Raw genomic sequence first — 15546 nt, 5'->3', positions numbered from 1 at the left:
TATTAAATATCAATCATGTTACAAAGAAAGTGAGAGATCGTCAAACATTGATCTGTGCGCAATGCAGAACTCGGGACTCACTAAGCATTGGAGGAAATCGTTACACTATTTCCAACATACCCCCACCCGTACAGTTCCGACTTCTCCGTTGTGTACAGAATAACTTAGACACTCCAAATCTATCACTTGTAGAACAACATATCTGTTTCTACTCTTATACTTCCACAGATAGTTCGAGCTTTGACTGCAGACTCCCATGAAATGCATTTCATAACAAAAAAAAAATCCATTGAATGTGTTAATGTGATCACTCAATACTGCTGAAGCCATTGAAACTTTGCTAGTCCACATCAACAACAAACTCCAATTTGTGTCTACAAACGAACAACGTGGGTCTTTTGACCAGCTTTGCAGTAACAGGATCTCGACGATCTCGACTCTCAAATTTATCGCCGTCGTCGTATTTCCACTGTGATGAGAATGCTTTCGACTTGATCTCTATATATGTGCTGCAAATACCGACACACATGCACTGTAGACTATTTAGCAGGTAGTTAGAATTCCACAGTTTCCCTGGCGTTATCGTTCTTCCTCCAGGGTCGAATCCCATATCGCTAGTTCTTCTCAGTAGATGACATCCATCGTAATCGAAAGCGAAGTTCTTCTCTCTAATTCCGAATGCTGCATCAATCAATCGTACTCGAATACAGTTGATTTTTCTCGCGGCGGCATATCGGCAAGGTTTACATACAATCAACAAGGGGCACGTTTGTGTATAATCACTACCGTAGCTGCGAGTGTGCGAAGCTGCTGTTTCAGGAAGATAGCTGTGATAAGTGAGATCTAGTTGAGCGCAGTCTTGTTAGCGATCACAGTCTTTGACACATTTTCGTCGATATTCGGCTGCCTTTGTCTCCAACATTCACAACACAAGCGATCATACTACTGTACGGAACAAAAATGTCGAACGAATGCGCTTGACCACGATTGCGTCTTTGGGAGATGGTTCGGTTTTTGTTATTCCTGTCTTTCCCATAAAGAGAGCTGTTTGGGATAAATGTATGTGTCGTAATCGATTCATCACACACGAATAAACTAATATTATACTAATCTTAATCAAAATTGGCCGCAATCTTGCGAAAAGCTGGAATTAGACAAATGTCATCGTGTCAGACGACGTTGATTTGATTCACTTTTTTGTTTATTGATCTTCGTTCTGCCGCTCGTGTTGTGTTTAAGAGGTAGCGGTCGCACTCGAATGAAACAAAGTAAGCTGACACCCGACCGCGGCAACGAAACGAAGGTAGTGAAAAGTGTCGAATGTTTACAAGCCTGGTTGAGCGCACTTCGATACCTTACTCGCTTGAGTGATGGGCACAGTGTTGCTTGTGTTTACTATTTCGGATTGTCCCATACTACGGGAACGACTTGACTTGGATGAAATGAGTATTTCTAGATTGAGTTTAAATAAGGGCGAAAGTAACATGAGAGAGTTCTCTTCATCGACTCTCTCTTCTGCAAATTAAAGTGACAAGATGCAAATTCAATCGAACTCTCTTACACTTAGACGCTAGATTGCATCGCAACCTAGCGATTTATGACCAAAAAGTTCAACAATACTTGCATCTTGTCACTTTAATTTCAAGAAGAGAGAGTCGATGAAGAGAACTCTCTCATGTTACTTTCGCCCTTATTTAAACTCAATCTAGATTTCATCAATGTTACTGGCATCATACTGGACGATACTGTGCAAGCTTGACTTGCCGCTGGCTGTTAAGTGCATCACTACTTTCTCAGTCGACTCTTCCTTACTACGGAAGTTTTCAATTTCGCTGATTTCGCCGGGTAGCTCAGGACCAGATAATGTATGTAGGTCTTCGACATCACACTCGATTCCAGATTCGGAGTGGGGCTTAAATTTCGGTTGAACCCTTTGAACTCTCGGACTTTGCGGATCAGGGTCTATTCCATCGAGTATTACAGGGGGATTATTAGTGAACTTAGTACGGGTTCCGTCACTAAACGAGTAGTACACGACTGGTATTGTTTCGCCGACATGTTCCCTGTTACACTTCCCCACTCTTGCGTCCCTCTTAGCTTTAAAGTACGATGTGATCCTTGTAGTAGCTTCCTTTGTCGCTTGGTCGATCCATTCCACATTGCGTTCGTACTCCTCGCGAGATAGTCTGCTTTCCTCCTCAAGCTGTGCAATCCGTAGTCGATGCTGTTCTTCTAGCAACTTAAGACGTTTTGCTAACTTTACCCTGCGGATTCTGCTCCCGCCGAATTCCATACCTACCTCGACTCAGGTAGTCCATAAAATTTTTGAAGTTTGTTAGGGGCGCAACTTCTTGGTAAGAGTGAAACCTTTTGACAGCAGCTCACTGTTTCTGCAGCTTCAAATCTGCAAGGAATTCAATATATATTCACCGATATTACAATGGAATTAGCATAATCTTACATTTTAGTAACACTATAAATCTCCCAAGATGCGACTATCCTAAACTTAATCCTTAATTCATAAAGGTATCAATGGAATATACCGACTATAACTTGGCACTTAGCAAGCAAACATCCTCTACTATTCACTTGTGGGTTCTATTGCATTTATTAAATATCAATCATGTTACAAAGAAAGTGAGAGATCGTCAAACATTGATCTGTGCGCAATGCAGAACTCGGGACTCACTAAGCACTGGAGGAAATCGTTACACTATTTCCAACACTGGTTTTTACCCTGGAAACGCCTATGGTAAACTAAATTTATTACGAAATCATGTATTCATACATATTCTGTCGGTTTCTACTGCAATACATTTTAAAATTTTCATTTTGATGACGTTTGAGCATTTTCAATAATGTTATATTTTGCCTAATTTGCCCCTTTGAGGGCCCCTCCTGGCTACACCACTGGCCCATCACCCGAAAGACTTTGGATTTATTCCACATGTAGAATGCAACAAAAATAGTCCGTAACCTTCCCTTGTTAGTACATTGGTAGTACATGAGATTATAAAATAATTAAATTGAATAAAAATTATTAAGCTTCATAGAAATAATGTGTCAAACTTTCAAAAGAGGTAAATTTTTCGGTGGGACAAATTTTGAATCAGATCCATCATGCTATATGTTACTGCTTCGTGCTTTGAGGTCTACTTTTAGAAGAATGACTACTTCTTCTTGACTTAACGTCCTCAGTGGGACAAAGTTTTCCTTTCAGTTTAGTGTTCTGTGAGCGCTTCCATAGTTAGTACCTGAGAGCTTCCTCTGTCAATGACCATTTTGCATGTGTATATCTTGTGGCAGGCATGGAGATATTCAACGCCCAAGGAAGTCTAGGAAATTTCCTTTACGACCGCGTTGTGAATCCGTCACCCTCAGCATGTCATGCTGAATACCCACGCCTTTACAACTGTGGCTTTATGAACCTAAAGAGCAAATAATAACGTAAGATTCCAAAACATTAAAAAATATGAAGCTGTGCATATTAACCCGAGTAGGATGTTGGGGTCAATATGATCCAGATAGGCACGTTGAACGTATACTACGCCATCGTGGTGCATAAAACTTAACATCTTAGGAGGGTTAACTAAGTGGAAAGTTATGTCGAACTTTTACAACGATTTTCATTGAGCTGCAACGAAAACCACTTTAGTTACATTATTAACCCTCGTCGTGCATTGGGGTCATTATGATCCCTAAACGTGCACTAGGTCAGCGAGGTGAGCGGAAGCTAATGCACGAAGAAGGTTAATAACATTTTGAATAATGTATTTTTTTTTCATTCATTCCATAATGTTTAAAGAAAGTTAATAAGAAACTTATTATCATTTTATTGAAAAAGTTCCCGTTTCTATAAATTGGACAGTCGTTACCTAATTGTGCCAAATTTATGTACATAGTCAAGTGAAACTTTGTATTTATTCCATGCTTCACTACCATATTGGGTAGCATATGAATCTGCCTCGAGAAACGTTTGACAATATGCAGTGTTCTATATCTGAGCGGTTCATATAACTGCATGTCTAAAAATTAACAAGGTAAGGCCCCGAAAATTCCCGTTATCGACCAATTATCACCCCACTCTTGTCTATAGATTCTCCGCATCCACACGACAGTCGTTTGTTTTATTGGTCTCATCAATGTCTCAGCAAAAGTCGACCAGTTGACACGTGGATTTGATACCGTTTAGAATAGATTAAAAAAAATGGACTACTTTTTGCGGGTTCTGATCATAGCTGGTGCTCTGGGTGGAATCGTGTGCTCAGATTTGGAAAGTGAAAGTGCCCTTAATTTAACAACATCCGGTGTTCGTGAGGGAAAAGGTGATTGATCAAGGATACAACTGGTATGGGGTTCTAATCACGTCGCTTGAAATTTCTAGGTTTTCCGTTCTATTCGATCGGACGAATTGCGAATCGGGTTTGTACGGGAACTAACGGACTTCTGGGAACTTGCCAAATTCGTGGTGAATGTGTCTCAAACGGAGGAATCGGTTCCGGGCCGTGCAGCACTATGACCGTTCAGGCCGTGTGTTGCGTTTGTAAGTTGTGATCCAGGAATGAACCGGTTGTAACATGCTGTACCTAATGACGCGTGTGTTTGATTGATTTCAGTTATTAGCACATGTGGTGGATCTGGATCGAATAATGTGACCTATTTTCAAAACTCGGGCTACCCCAACCCGTACAATGGAGGTGGAACGTAAGTACATATGTTCATTACATACATTACATACATTACATACATAAGTACATATGTTCATTACATACATTACATACATTACATACAGTCTTGTTAGCGATCACAGTCTTCAACACCTTTTCGTCGATATTCGGCTGCCATTGTCTCCAACATTCACAACACAAGCGATCAAACTACCGTACGGCACAAAAATGTCAAATGAATACGCTTGACCACGAATGCGCCTTCGGGAGATGATCCGGTTGTTGTTATTCCTGTCTTTCCCATAAAGAGAGCTGTTTTGGATAAATGTATGGGTCGTAATCGATTTATCACACACGAATAAACTAATATTATACCAATCTTAATCAAAATTGGCTGAAATCTTGCAAAAATCTGGAATTAGCCAAATGTCATCGTGTCAAACGACGATGATTTGATCCACTTTTTTGTTTATTGATCTTTGTTCTGCCGCTCGTGTTGTGTGTAAGAGGTAGCGGTCGCGCTCGAATGAAACAAAGCAAGCTGACACCCGACCGCGGCAACGAAACGAAGGTAGTGGTAAATGTCGAATGTTTACAAGCCTGACATATCAGTGACGATAAGATTCGTAAGTTTGATAGAAAATAATATCTATGCACTGTGCGAGATCCATTTTGTAGAAAATTCCATAATCTGAACAGTTGACGAATCACAAATAGATTTTACTCATATGGTTAAAATTCAACGTAGAGTTATCAAGTGTACTAGACCGGCCCACGTTTGTATGTCGAGAAAAAATAGTCAAAACCCACGGGGCATCTCCTAGAATTGTGCCTTTGAGTGAGTAGAACAACCTGTGAAAGATTCAGCTCAATCGGTTAAAAATTCAACTGAACTGGTGCAAATGAGTGTTTTCAGTACAAATACATGGGTAATTGGTTGACCTTCAGTCCTTCGTTCAGAAAGGTTCAGTACGTTGGTTTGTCGTTCGATTTGGCTCAAAATAAAGAAAGCTGCAATTGGCTTCTTTGGCGGTTTTGAGATTATTCCATATTCTGAATCTGCTCACCAAACTGCGTCGAAATCCAAAATTTCATGAATTTTTAACAATGCATGGAAACGGTTTTGTACTGGGCGGAGCTGTTGAACAGTGTTACAGTACAGGTATACATATTTGTTACATTAATCAGACAGAATAATTGTTTAATGTGTTCAAATGTAATATTCGTGCGTTCTATGTGTAACATGTTGAATTTTAACTTGTATATTAGACCTGTTCACTTTGAAACTTTTTTCTCTGATTCTCCGCGACACATCAAATTATCAATCCACATGTAAAACCAAGTCTTCAGTCCAAAATTGAGCCAAATTGATGAAGATTTTAAGGTGTATCAAATCGATTTTGTGTTTTTTTAGCCGTTTTCACAGAAATTTACTCAGAAATTTACAAAATTGCTCCGAAAAGATGCCGGAGATACCGTTAAGATATAGTTAGAACAATACTCTACAACTTTGCCGAAGACACTACGGTGTTTAAATTGCGTATTTCGAAGTTATTCAACACTTTTAGTTAAAAAACCACGAAAAAACACGATATTTTTACGATTTTACATATACAAGTTATGTAACTTTACATTGTTTTACGTGACTAAATTAATTAGCGATTACTCCTTTGTGTGACGAACATTTCGTCCATGCATCGTTTTTGTGTAGGAATTCGTTTTCATTGACTAATTATCAAAAGTATGTCACGTTGATACTAAAAATCGCACAGAGTTACCAGCACGAATTAAAACAAAGTTACCCATGATTAAGAACGTCATGCCATCGTATTCTAATGTCTTTTGATTTAAGTATCAGAAATGGTGCAGATAGTAAGGCTCGAGCTTGCGGATCAGCAGATCCCAGGTTCAAGCTCAAATACATGATAAACTTTTTTTTCTCTTTTTTTGTAGCAGTTAGGATGATGAATCTGCCATGACTTACACGCAATCTCCTAAAGAATAATGATCGGGACCTGCCAATTAAGCCCATTCCAGGACTAGCTAGATATTTAGTTTATACTTGTTGACAATAAATCGTGTCGACGAGATCAGCTGGGCGAAATATTGTGCATCTGTTTGATAATGATCAATTTAGCTAAAACAATTCCTTACGATGATGGAACTGCTTCTGGATGCAACATTTTACAGACAACTGTGGGTGCAGCTTACTTGTTATTTATCTACCCACAAATTAGCACAACTACACGATGAAGGGAAACTTCATTCTTACTATGCACTCTACGGTTCATCTGTTTGATAATGATCAATTTAGCTAAAACAATTCCTTACGATGATGGAACTGCTTCTGGATGCAACATTTTACAGACAACTGTGGGTGCAGCTTACTTGTTATTTATCTACCCACAAATTAGCACAACTACACGATGAAGGGAAACTTCATTCTTACTATGCACTCTACGGTTCCGAAACAATGCTATGATGCCAAATTGCAATGAGATGCAGTGCGTAGTTTCATCAACTTATAGCAGGATCGAGACGCAAAAAAATAGTATGCCAGGACTCGAACCTTGAATCTTCGAATCCACAATCTCATGCTCAACCAACTGCACCAAATTTAAACTGATGCAGATGGGACAAAGAAGTGTAATGACGTTTAAATCATGGGTAACTTTGTTTTATTTTATGCTGGCAACTCTGTACAATTTTTAGTATCAACGTGACAAACTTTTGATAATTAGTCAATGAAAACGAATTTCTACACTAAAATGGTGTATGGACGAAATGTTCGTAACACATAGGAGCAATAGCTCATAAAATTAGTCACCTAAAACAAAGTAAAATTACATGACTTTTACATGGAAAATCGTAAAAATATTGTATTTTTTGGTGATTTTTTAACGAAAATTGTTCAATAACTTTGAAATACGCAATTTAAACACCGTAGTGTCTTCGGCAAAGTTGTAGAGTATTGTTCTAACTATATTTTAACGGTATTTTCGGTACCTTTTTGGTGCAATTTTCTGGATATTGAAGTACATTTTCGTGAAAATGCTCGAAAAAACACAAAATCGATTTGATACACCTCTAAACCTTTATCAATTTGGCTCAATTTTGGACTGAAGCCTTGTTTTTGCATGTGGATTGATAATTTGATGTGACACGGGTAGGTCAAAAAAAGTGAACAGGTCTATTGTATATATTACTTACCTTACCGATCAGGTTAAGGCCTGGGTGGTCTCTGCTGTACATAGTAGTCGTCTCCATTCCACTCGGTCCATGGCTGTTTGTCTCCAGTTCCGCACTCTGCGTAGGGTCCGCAGATCGTCCTCCACTTGGTCGACCCACCTAGCTTGCTGCGCTCCACGTCTTCTTGTAACGGTCGGATGACTCTCGAGAACCATTTTAGTCAGGTTGCTATCCGACATCCTGTTGACGTGACCCGTCCACCGTAGCCTCCCGATTTTCGCGGTATGGTCGATGGTTGGTTCTCTCAGCAGCTGATGCAGCTCGTAGTTCATTCGCCTTCTCCAAGTCCCGTCTTCCATCTACACTCCGCCGTAGATGGTACGCAACACCTTCCGTTCGAAACTCCAACGGCGCATTGGTCCTCTGCACGTAGGGTCCATGCTTCGTGCCCATAGAGGACTACCGATCTAATCAGCGTTTTATAGATAGTTAACTTCGTGTGACGGCGAACTTTGTTCGATCGTAGAATTCTGCGGAGTTCAAAGTAAGCTCGATTTCCTGCCACAATGCGTCTCTTAATTTCTCTGCTGGTGTCTTTGTCGGCAATTTCATCTCCTTGCCGTAACTCTCTGCGAGATTCGAAGGGACTCGAGTGTCTCTGATACTCGAACTACGTACATCACTTGATCCATCGTTGCTTTGATAAATTGTATAAGTTTATCCGGGAATTTGTACTCGTGCATAATCTGCCATAGCTGGTCTCGATAGATTGTATCATACGCCGATTTAAAATCGATGAACAAGTGATGTGTGGGCACGTTGTATTCGTGGAATTTCTGCAACACCTGACGAATGGCGAACATCCCAAGTAACCAAAAGTTCAGATAAAAGGGTACTTTATAAGCTAAGCAGCTTGTTCGAAGTTGCTCATTAGCCTTCTAAGCAGCTTCATTTTTAAGTAATTTTGGAACTTGAAAGTTCACATAAGCACGCTGGATAGCCTTCTAAGCAGCTTCTGACAGAACTTTGACAAAATTCATACAGAAACAAAAATGTGTTTTCCAGAATCACAACCCTGATGGTGGGGTTTGTGTTTCATGTCTGGAAATTGCTTCTGATATTGTGCATCCCAGCTTAATCACTCAGATGCTGATGATCTCAACCAGCCGTCGTTTATCGCGAAAAGATTGCGCCCCGTTTGATTTGTATACGGCGGCTGATTATCCATGACAGCTCCCACCCGGCGGCTGCAAAAACAGTTTTAGCCAAAGTGCACACCGTGTGTAAATCATACGTGCGCGGTCTGGCGCGATCTGATGCTGCGCGTTTCGAACGCAACTTGTTGAGAATCTAAGACAGTGGTCACCAAACTGCGGCCCGCGGGCCGCATGCGGCCCTCGACCAGGTTTTGTGCGGCCCGCAAGCTGATGTTGAAATGTATTTGCAAGTGGCCCACTCGTAGATTCCATAATGAAAATCAGAAATTTCACTATACTTTAAAACTTTCATGAGAATCAATATTAACCTATATAAACTACTGATTATGAAGAGTTTTTCAAAAGAAGTAAGACTTTTGAAAGTTTTACATACAGTTGTAAAAGACTGATTTTTCGAATTTTGTTCCAAAAATATTCGAAACTGTGTGTTTCGCTTGAATAATGAGATTAGGATAAATTTTACAGATACTTTTCCATAGATTTCGGAGTTGTGGCAGAACTTGTCAGTAGTAATTTGTTTAATTTTACGAAAAAAAAATTAAAATAATGACCATTTTGTTTTCTATCGGCTGAAAAATTCCTTGTAATCGATATAACGTAAAATTTGAACACTTCTACCAGGAGACTATTCAAAACCATTTTACCGAATTTTTGCCTAAATTCAAAACTTCAACACTTCCCCAAACTTTGGAAATTTCGCTAAAAACTTCAAATATTGTGCAAGATTCTCTTCACTCGCCTAGCAAGTTTTGGAAATTCTTCTTAAAATATCTATTCTATATAAGCTTCAAATACTTACAAACATTGTTCTAAAAATCATGTTTGCAAGTTTACTTCATTGGCTTCCTTAGAAATTACGCAAGATAAACTTTTAAAAATCATCAAGGATTTCCACAATAGTATCTCCAGGCAGTTTATGTAAATTTCTCCCGAGAACCCTGAAATCCCTACAAATGATTCTGAAATTTCTCAAAATCCACGTGAAGTCTCAAAAAACCTTACAGTTATAAAATTGTTTTCAAATAAATTGTTCGATATACTTTTCAGGAAATTTGTAAGCCGCAGCAAAAAACTCAGAAATGTAATTAAGACCTTTTCCCCTAATATTTTCGAAAAAAAAAAGATATATGGATTTTGTGTTGAATCTTGAAAATTGTTGAAAATAAACTCCTGAACGACTTGCGGCCCGCAGTCTCTATTCAAAATTCAATTTTGGCCCGCAAAGACAGTTAGGCTGAGGATCACTGATCTAAGATAAGCGCGACAATAATTATATTTTCACACATGTCGCTGCTATGTAGATTAGAACTGGATCCTCCTGCGTGATAGCCTGCCGACTTACCGCTGCGCTGCTGAAGACACTTGACACACTAGTCAAGCTAACTTCACTACTGTACAAATGTGCAAAACTAGCTGCCGACAGAATATCGATTCAAGTCAGACTTTACCTACTGTCCACTCAATCGCAGCTGTAGTACTGTGGTAGAGCATAGGGATCTCACGCAGCGACTATCGGTTCGAATCCGATGAGCGGCAATTTTTTTTGCTCAAGCCTAGTATTCATTGATTTGATAATTTCATATTTGTCTTTTATTCGTGTATGCTTAAACAGTTGTTTTCTATAAAAGAAATAAATTTAATCTTCATTGAAACACAATGCTACTGAACTGAACTTCTATGAACTTGAAAGTTCCGACAAAGTTCCGAGTAGCATCTTAAGCAGCTTTAAAGTTCCGCGAAGTTCAGATAAAGTTCCGAATGGAACTTTCTGGCTGCTTAAGAGGCTAACAATGAGCCTTGCCGGAACTTGTGATCGAAGTTCCAGCAAGGCTCATCGTTAGCCTCTTAAGCAGCCAGAAAGTTCCATTTGGAACTTTATCTGAACTTCGCGGAACTTGAAAGTGCATTTTGTCATGGGAAGCGGAACTTTTGGTTACTTGGGATCTGGTCCGTTGTAGCACGTTCACTCATAAATCCAGCCTGGCATTGTCCCGCGAACTCTCTTGCAATCGGTGATAGGAGGCGGCATTAAATTTGATAGAGTATTTTGTAGGCAACGCTCAGTACTCAGTTCCCGCAATCCAACTTGTTCCATCCATTCCTCCGGTAATACTTCCTCCTCCCAAAATCTTGGTAATGACACAGTCAGTGTAGTGCTCTCCTCAGTGCTTCTCCACCGTATTTTAGTATATCGCTTGGTAGTTGATCAGCTTGGTAGTTGATCAGCGTTGATTCAGCGGCTTTGTTGTTTTTCAATCGTCTAATCTCCTCCTCAATCTCTTGAAGGTTAGCGGCTGGAAATCTTTCGTCCTGCGCACGTACATACTCCTAGATCTGTTGCCACGCCACCTTCGGTGCTTGCAACGTCGCCATTGATGTGCTCATCGTAATGCCTCTGCTCGGACGGTTCAGCTTCTAGTAGAATTTCCGTGTATCCTTAGCGCGGAACAGCTCTTCCATCGCTTCGCGATCTCGTTCTTCCCACAGGCGCTTCTTCCTCCGGAAGACTGAGTTCTGCCTGTTCCGCGCTTGTCTATAACCCGCCTCATTCGCTCTCGTACGGTGTTGCAGCATTCTCGCCCATGCTGCATTTTTCTCATTTTTCAACTGTTCACATTCGCCGTCGTACCAGTCGTTTCTGTGATTCGGAGTCGCGAAGCCTAGTTCTGCAACCGAGGTAGGGGAACAGAGCCCAAAATGCCAAGATGGGGTAAAATCATTTCTGAATGGGACTTGACCTACTACCAAAATTTTTGAAATGCTTCCAGCACGCAAAAAATCAGCAAAAGAAATTGCTGAATTTCAGCAACATTTTTGCTGAATTTCAGCACAACTTTGCTGATCAACTGTCAAAATTGCTGAATGGTTCAGCAAGTTGAAAAATAATTGCTGATACTCAGTAATTTGTATTGCTGAATGCAATCAGCACGCCAAAAATCAGCAAAGTTTGCTGATTACCAGCAAAAATATTTTGCAGTGTAGGTGAATGATGTCAAGATTTGTTTGCATTAAACACTATTCTAGAAGCTTGGCCACCAAACCCACGGAAAATCTCTTGATTTTCCAATGAAAATTGACAACTTCCGGTTTATTGTGCTTGCAATTAAGGTTTTCGGATGATTTTATTACCAGCCATGTGTTACCAAGGAGGCACACATGAAGGCGCATGGTTGTTGATGTCTACGCAATCCATGTTAGGGGTCATTCAAATATTACGACCATCGTTTAGCGGGGAGAGGTGATGCTCCATGTATTGAGTAAACGAAAAAAAGCGGGACAGAGGGGGAAAAGTAGTCGGACATACCCGAAAATATATAAACGTTATTTTTGAATGTTTTCATGAAGTGGCATCTTACCCCATGGCAGATGGCCTTTTTGCACAACTTCCGTTTAACAAACCAGTTTTTAAAATCGCTGACAATCAATGAAAATGCAATAGCTTAGTGAATACTTTTGCTGAAGTATCGAGCAAATATTGTCTAGTTGCTGTTACCAATTTGAAAACCCAACAAATGAGGCGATTCAGAGAAACCGAGAATCATTGAAAACGATGAAAGTTTAAAAAATGGCATATTACCCCACTTTCCCCTACTACCTATGGCATATCGGATGTCCCACCACCCATCCTCAAGTGTAGCTGCGCCAAGCTGCTCTTCCGTTTGTAGGGCCTCTGCTAAGTAACTACTGTGCGTAGTCTTGAGCCACTTCTACGTTACGCAGCCAGGAATGAAAAGAATGTTAGTTAGACAACCACGGTTACTATATAGCAAGGAAATCTCTGCATATCCACTGTTGTCTCGGGAAAGAGAATTTGTGGCCTTCGTGGGCTTCGTGGCCGAGCGCCTAAGAAACAGAACTAGCTGAATAACAGTTTCTTAAGCTAAAGTTTGCTTAAGAGTGGTTTGTTCCACTCTTGTACAGCAAAAATGTTTGTTGGGCGGTTAGCGTCGCCAGTCGTTTAGGTGTCTCGTAAGCCTCGGAGTGTGGGTTCGATTCCCGCTCCAGTCGGGGAAAACTTTTCGTTAAACGAAAAATTCTCCACTGGGCCACTGGGTGTTATATGTGTTGTCCGTTGTCAATTGTTAGTATTGTTCAGTCTGTAGAGGCCGCAAGGTCGAAGACGGTGTAATTGTCTTTTAGTAGGCAGTTAGGGTGTTCACGATACGTTGATATTGTCCAACATACGATTCCAGTTACTAAACTTGAATATTCCCTTCTTTCAACAGGTGCACGTATACTGTCATTCCACCGGACAGCACAGTTTGCCAGTTGAGGGTCGACTTCAGCGCATTCACGCTCTCGCAACCGAACGGAGATGGACTGTGTACGGTTGATAACATCCAAATATCAGGCGGCAGTTCTCGGGTTCCCATAATCTGCGGCGATAACAACGGACAGCACGTGTACGTCAATTTCAACGGACAGAACTCGATCACTATCACAGTATCGACCACTGCCGCAACATCGTTCAACCGGGTATGGAATATGCAGCTAAGCATGATATCCTGCACCAGTACGTATGCAGCTCCCGCAGGGTGTCTTCAGTATTATTTGGATAGCGCAGGCAATATTCAAAGCTTTAACTATGGATCATCGGCGAATTCGGCATTCAATGCCTTGGGGATGGTTGGTACTCGACAGATGTCCAACCAAAACTATGGGATTTGCGTGCGGGCAGGAGCAGATCAATGCTCAATTTCGTATAACATGGTATGCAACTTAATTGAGTTATTCAGGTGGGATATTTTTCTAAAAAATCTGTGATTTTTTTTCGTAGGCATCAGGGGATCTCTTTGCGTTCACATTAACGGGCGACGTGTTGGCGCTTACTGCGGCAATGCTAGGGACTGCTGACGTCGCTATGGTCGGGGCTGACTGCACGACGGATTACTTAATCATTCCCAATCCATCGGGTGTAACGACCGACAGGTTTTGTGGTATGGCATTAGTACCGGTTACAAGTACGTATTGCAAGATGATTCTTTTTTTTTTATATAAATATAAAACTTTTTTTTGTAACAGGTACGCCTCCGTTTGTTTTGTACTACATTACTGATGCAGCGGATGGAAATGATGCTGCAAATCGAGGCTTTAGTTTGCAGTACTCTCAAAATTCTTGCCCCATTTCTGCAAAGAAATAGAGTTTTATTATGCTTTGATCGAAGCTGTTCAACTGATTATTGATACGTTTTTGTGTTTATATTTTAAGTTTTCCATTTTTTTAAATTATATTAAATCATGTTTCTTTACTAGAAAAAAAAGTTTTTTTTCTCTGTCTCTTTTTCTTTGTCCTTAAGTTCCGACTGTAACAAAGCCTTTCAGCGTAGTAATCTGATGAGCATTTCCAGTGTTTTTTTTTTTGCCAATGATAAATTTTTGCATTCGATTGTGACAGGCACGAAGATACCATATACTAAAGTAAACCAGTGGAATTTCTATAAAAATATTGGTTAAACAGGGACTGTTTTTCTAAATATGCTGTTGCGGGGACGGGGACATTTTTACACAATATATCAAAAATTTAGAGATGTAGGGTACTGGTTCCCTTATTAAGCATGTGGCTCCCATTTTCATCCTACGAAAAACAAAGGATTGAAGCGTTCTTTGTTTTGTTTCTTATTTTTGTATTTTTTGTTAGGAGTGAGCACGCATGAAAACAAAAAGAACGGAATCAATCGGTGTCGTAATCGCTTGTTTTCGAATAGGATGAATATGGGAGCGTGAGATTACTGATGGAACACATACCCTATCTTTCTTCTATCACAAGTTATCTGCACTTTTGTTAATCATGACACGTTTTCTTCATAGGGTAATTGTTCCCTTCGTTGTGGTAGTACCTAATGTTGCGGTAATGGCCATTGAGCACTTTTTCGACTGAAATATTATTTTTAATAGATGTATTGTACTTAACTTATGAGATTGCACCATTTGTTTGCTTAAGATTTGCCCAAAAATCTATTAAAAAAAAATCCTTTATATGTTTGCTGCTGTGTTCCTATTGATGCGGTAGTGTTCCTAATGTTGCGGTATTTTATATGATTTCAATGGGATACCGCAACAATAGGAACAAATACCGTAACATTAGGAACATAATGATCTTTCAGATAAAATCGAATAAAATGCTCATAACAACCTCAAAGTGGCAATATTTCGTTATTTTCCCGTAGATAAAGGATAGATTTTATTATTTTCAACTAAATCCATGAAAAAAGTTTGCTTGGGGCGATACAATTGTGGTTTAAACATGAACCCAGTGCTTAACTCCTCCATGATCGGATCAATTACCCTACATTTCCATGCGCACCGGCAACGACATCCAACAGCATCAGAGAATACGCCTGCATGTATAGGGTCAAGTGGGGTAAAATGCCATTTTTCAAACTTTCATCGTTTTCAATGATAATTAGCCTCATTTATTAGGCTTCCAAAGTGGTAACAGCAACTAGACAATATTTGCTCGATACTTCAGCAAA

The 15546-nt window shown here is 40.0% G+C and overlaps 1 protein-coding gene across 1 annotated transcript; it reads left to right on the top strand.

Annotated features, from left to right (window-relative positions):
* The first annotated feature begins 3958 nt into the window (after nucleotides 1-3958).
* On the top strand, nucleotides 3959-14244 carry LOC109416717 (uncharacterized). The gene is made up of 6 exons (XM_019690773.3): nucleotides 3959-4325; nucleotides 4385-4543; nucleotides 4617-4704; nucleotides 13300-13783; nucleotides 13851-14034; nucleotides 14096-14244. Exons 1-6 carry the CDS (start codon nucleotides 4208-4210, stop codon nucleotides 14212-14214), a joined length of 1152 nt encoding a protein of 383 aa, XP_019546318.3. The 5' UTR covers nucleotides 3959-4207; the 3' UTR covers nucleotides 14215-14244.
* The last annotated feature ends 1302 nt before the right edge of the window (nucleotides 14245-15546 follow it).

The sequence above is a fragment of the Aedes albopictus genome, chromosome 2 (genome assembly GCF_035046485.1).
Source record: "Aedes albopictus strain Foshan chromosome 2, AalbF5, whole genome shotgun sequence".
In the NCBI taxonomy this organism is placed as follows: Eukaryota; Metazoa; Arthropoda; class Insecta; order Diptera; family Culicidae; genus Aedes; species Aedes albopictus.
Note: the sequence above shows the minus strand (reverse complement) of the source record. Positions and strands in the feature narration are given on the sequence as shown.

Bases quoted from the DNA above. Each gene is read 5' to 3' on its own strand.
- LOC109416717 (XM_019690773.3), top strand. From the start codon at position 4,208: ATGGACTACTTTTTGCGGGTTCTGATCATAGCTGGTGCTCTGGGTGGA. The intron at 4,326-4,384 runs GTGATTGATCAA...TGAAATTTCTAG, and splicing joins CGGTGTTCGTGAGGGAAAAG to GTTTTCCGTTCTATTCGATC. The intron at 4,544-4,616 runs GTAAGTTGTGAT...GATTGATTTCAG, and splicing joins TCAGGCCGTGTGTTGCGTTT to TTATTAGCACATGTGGTGGA.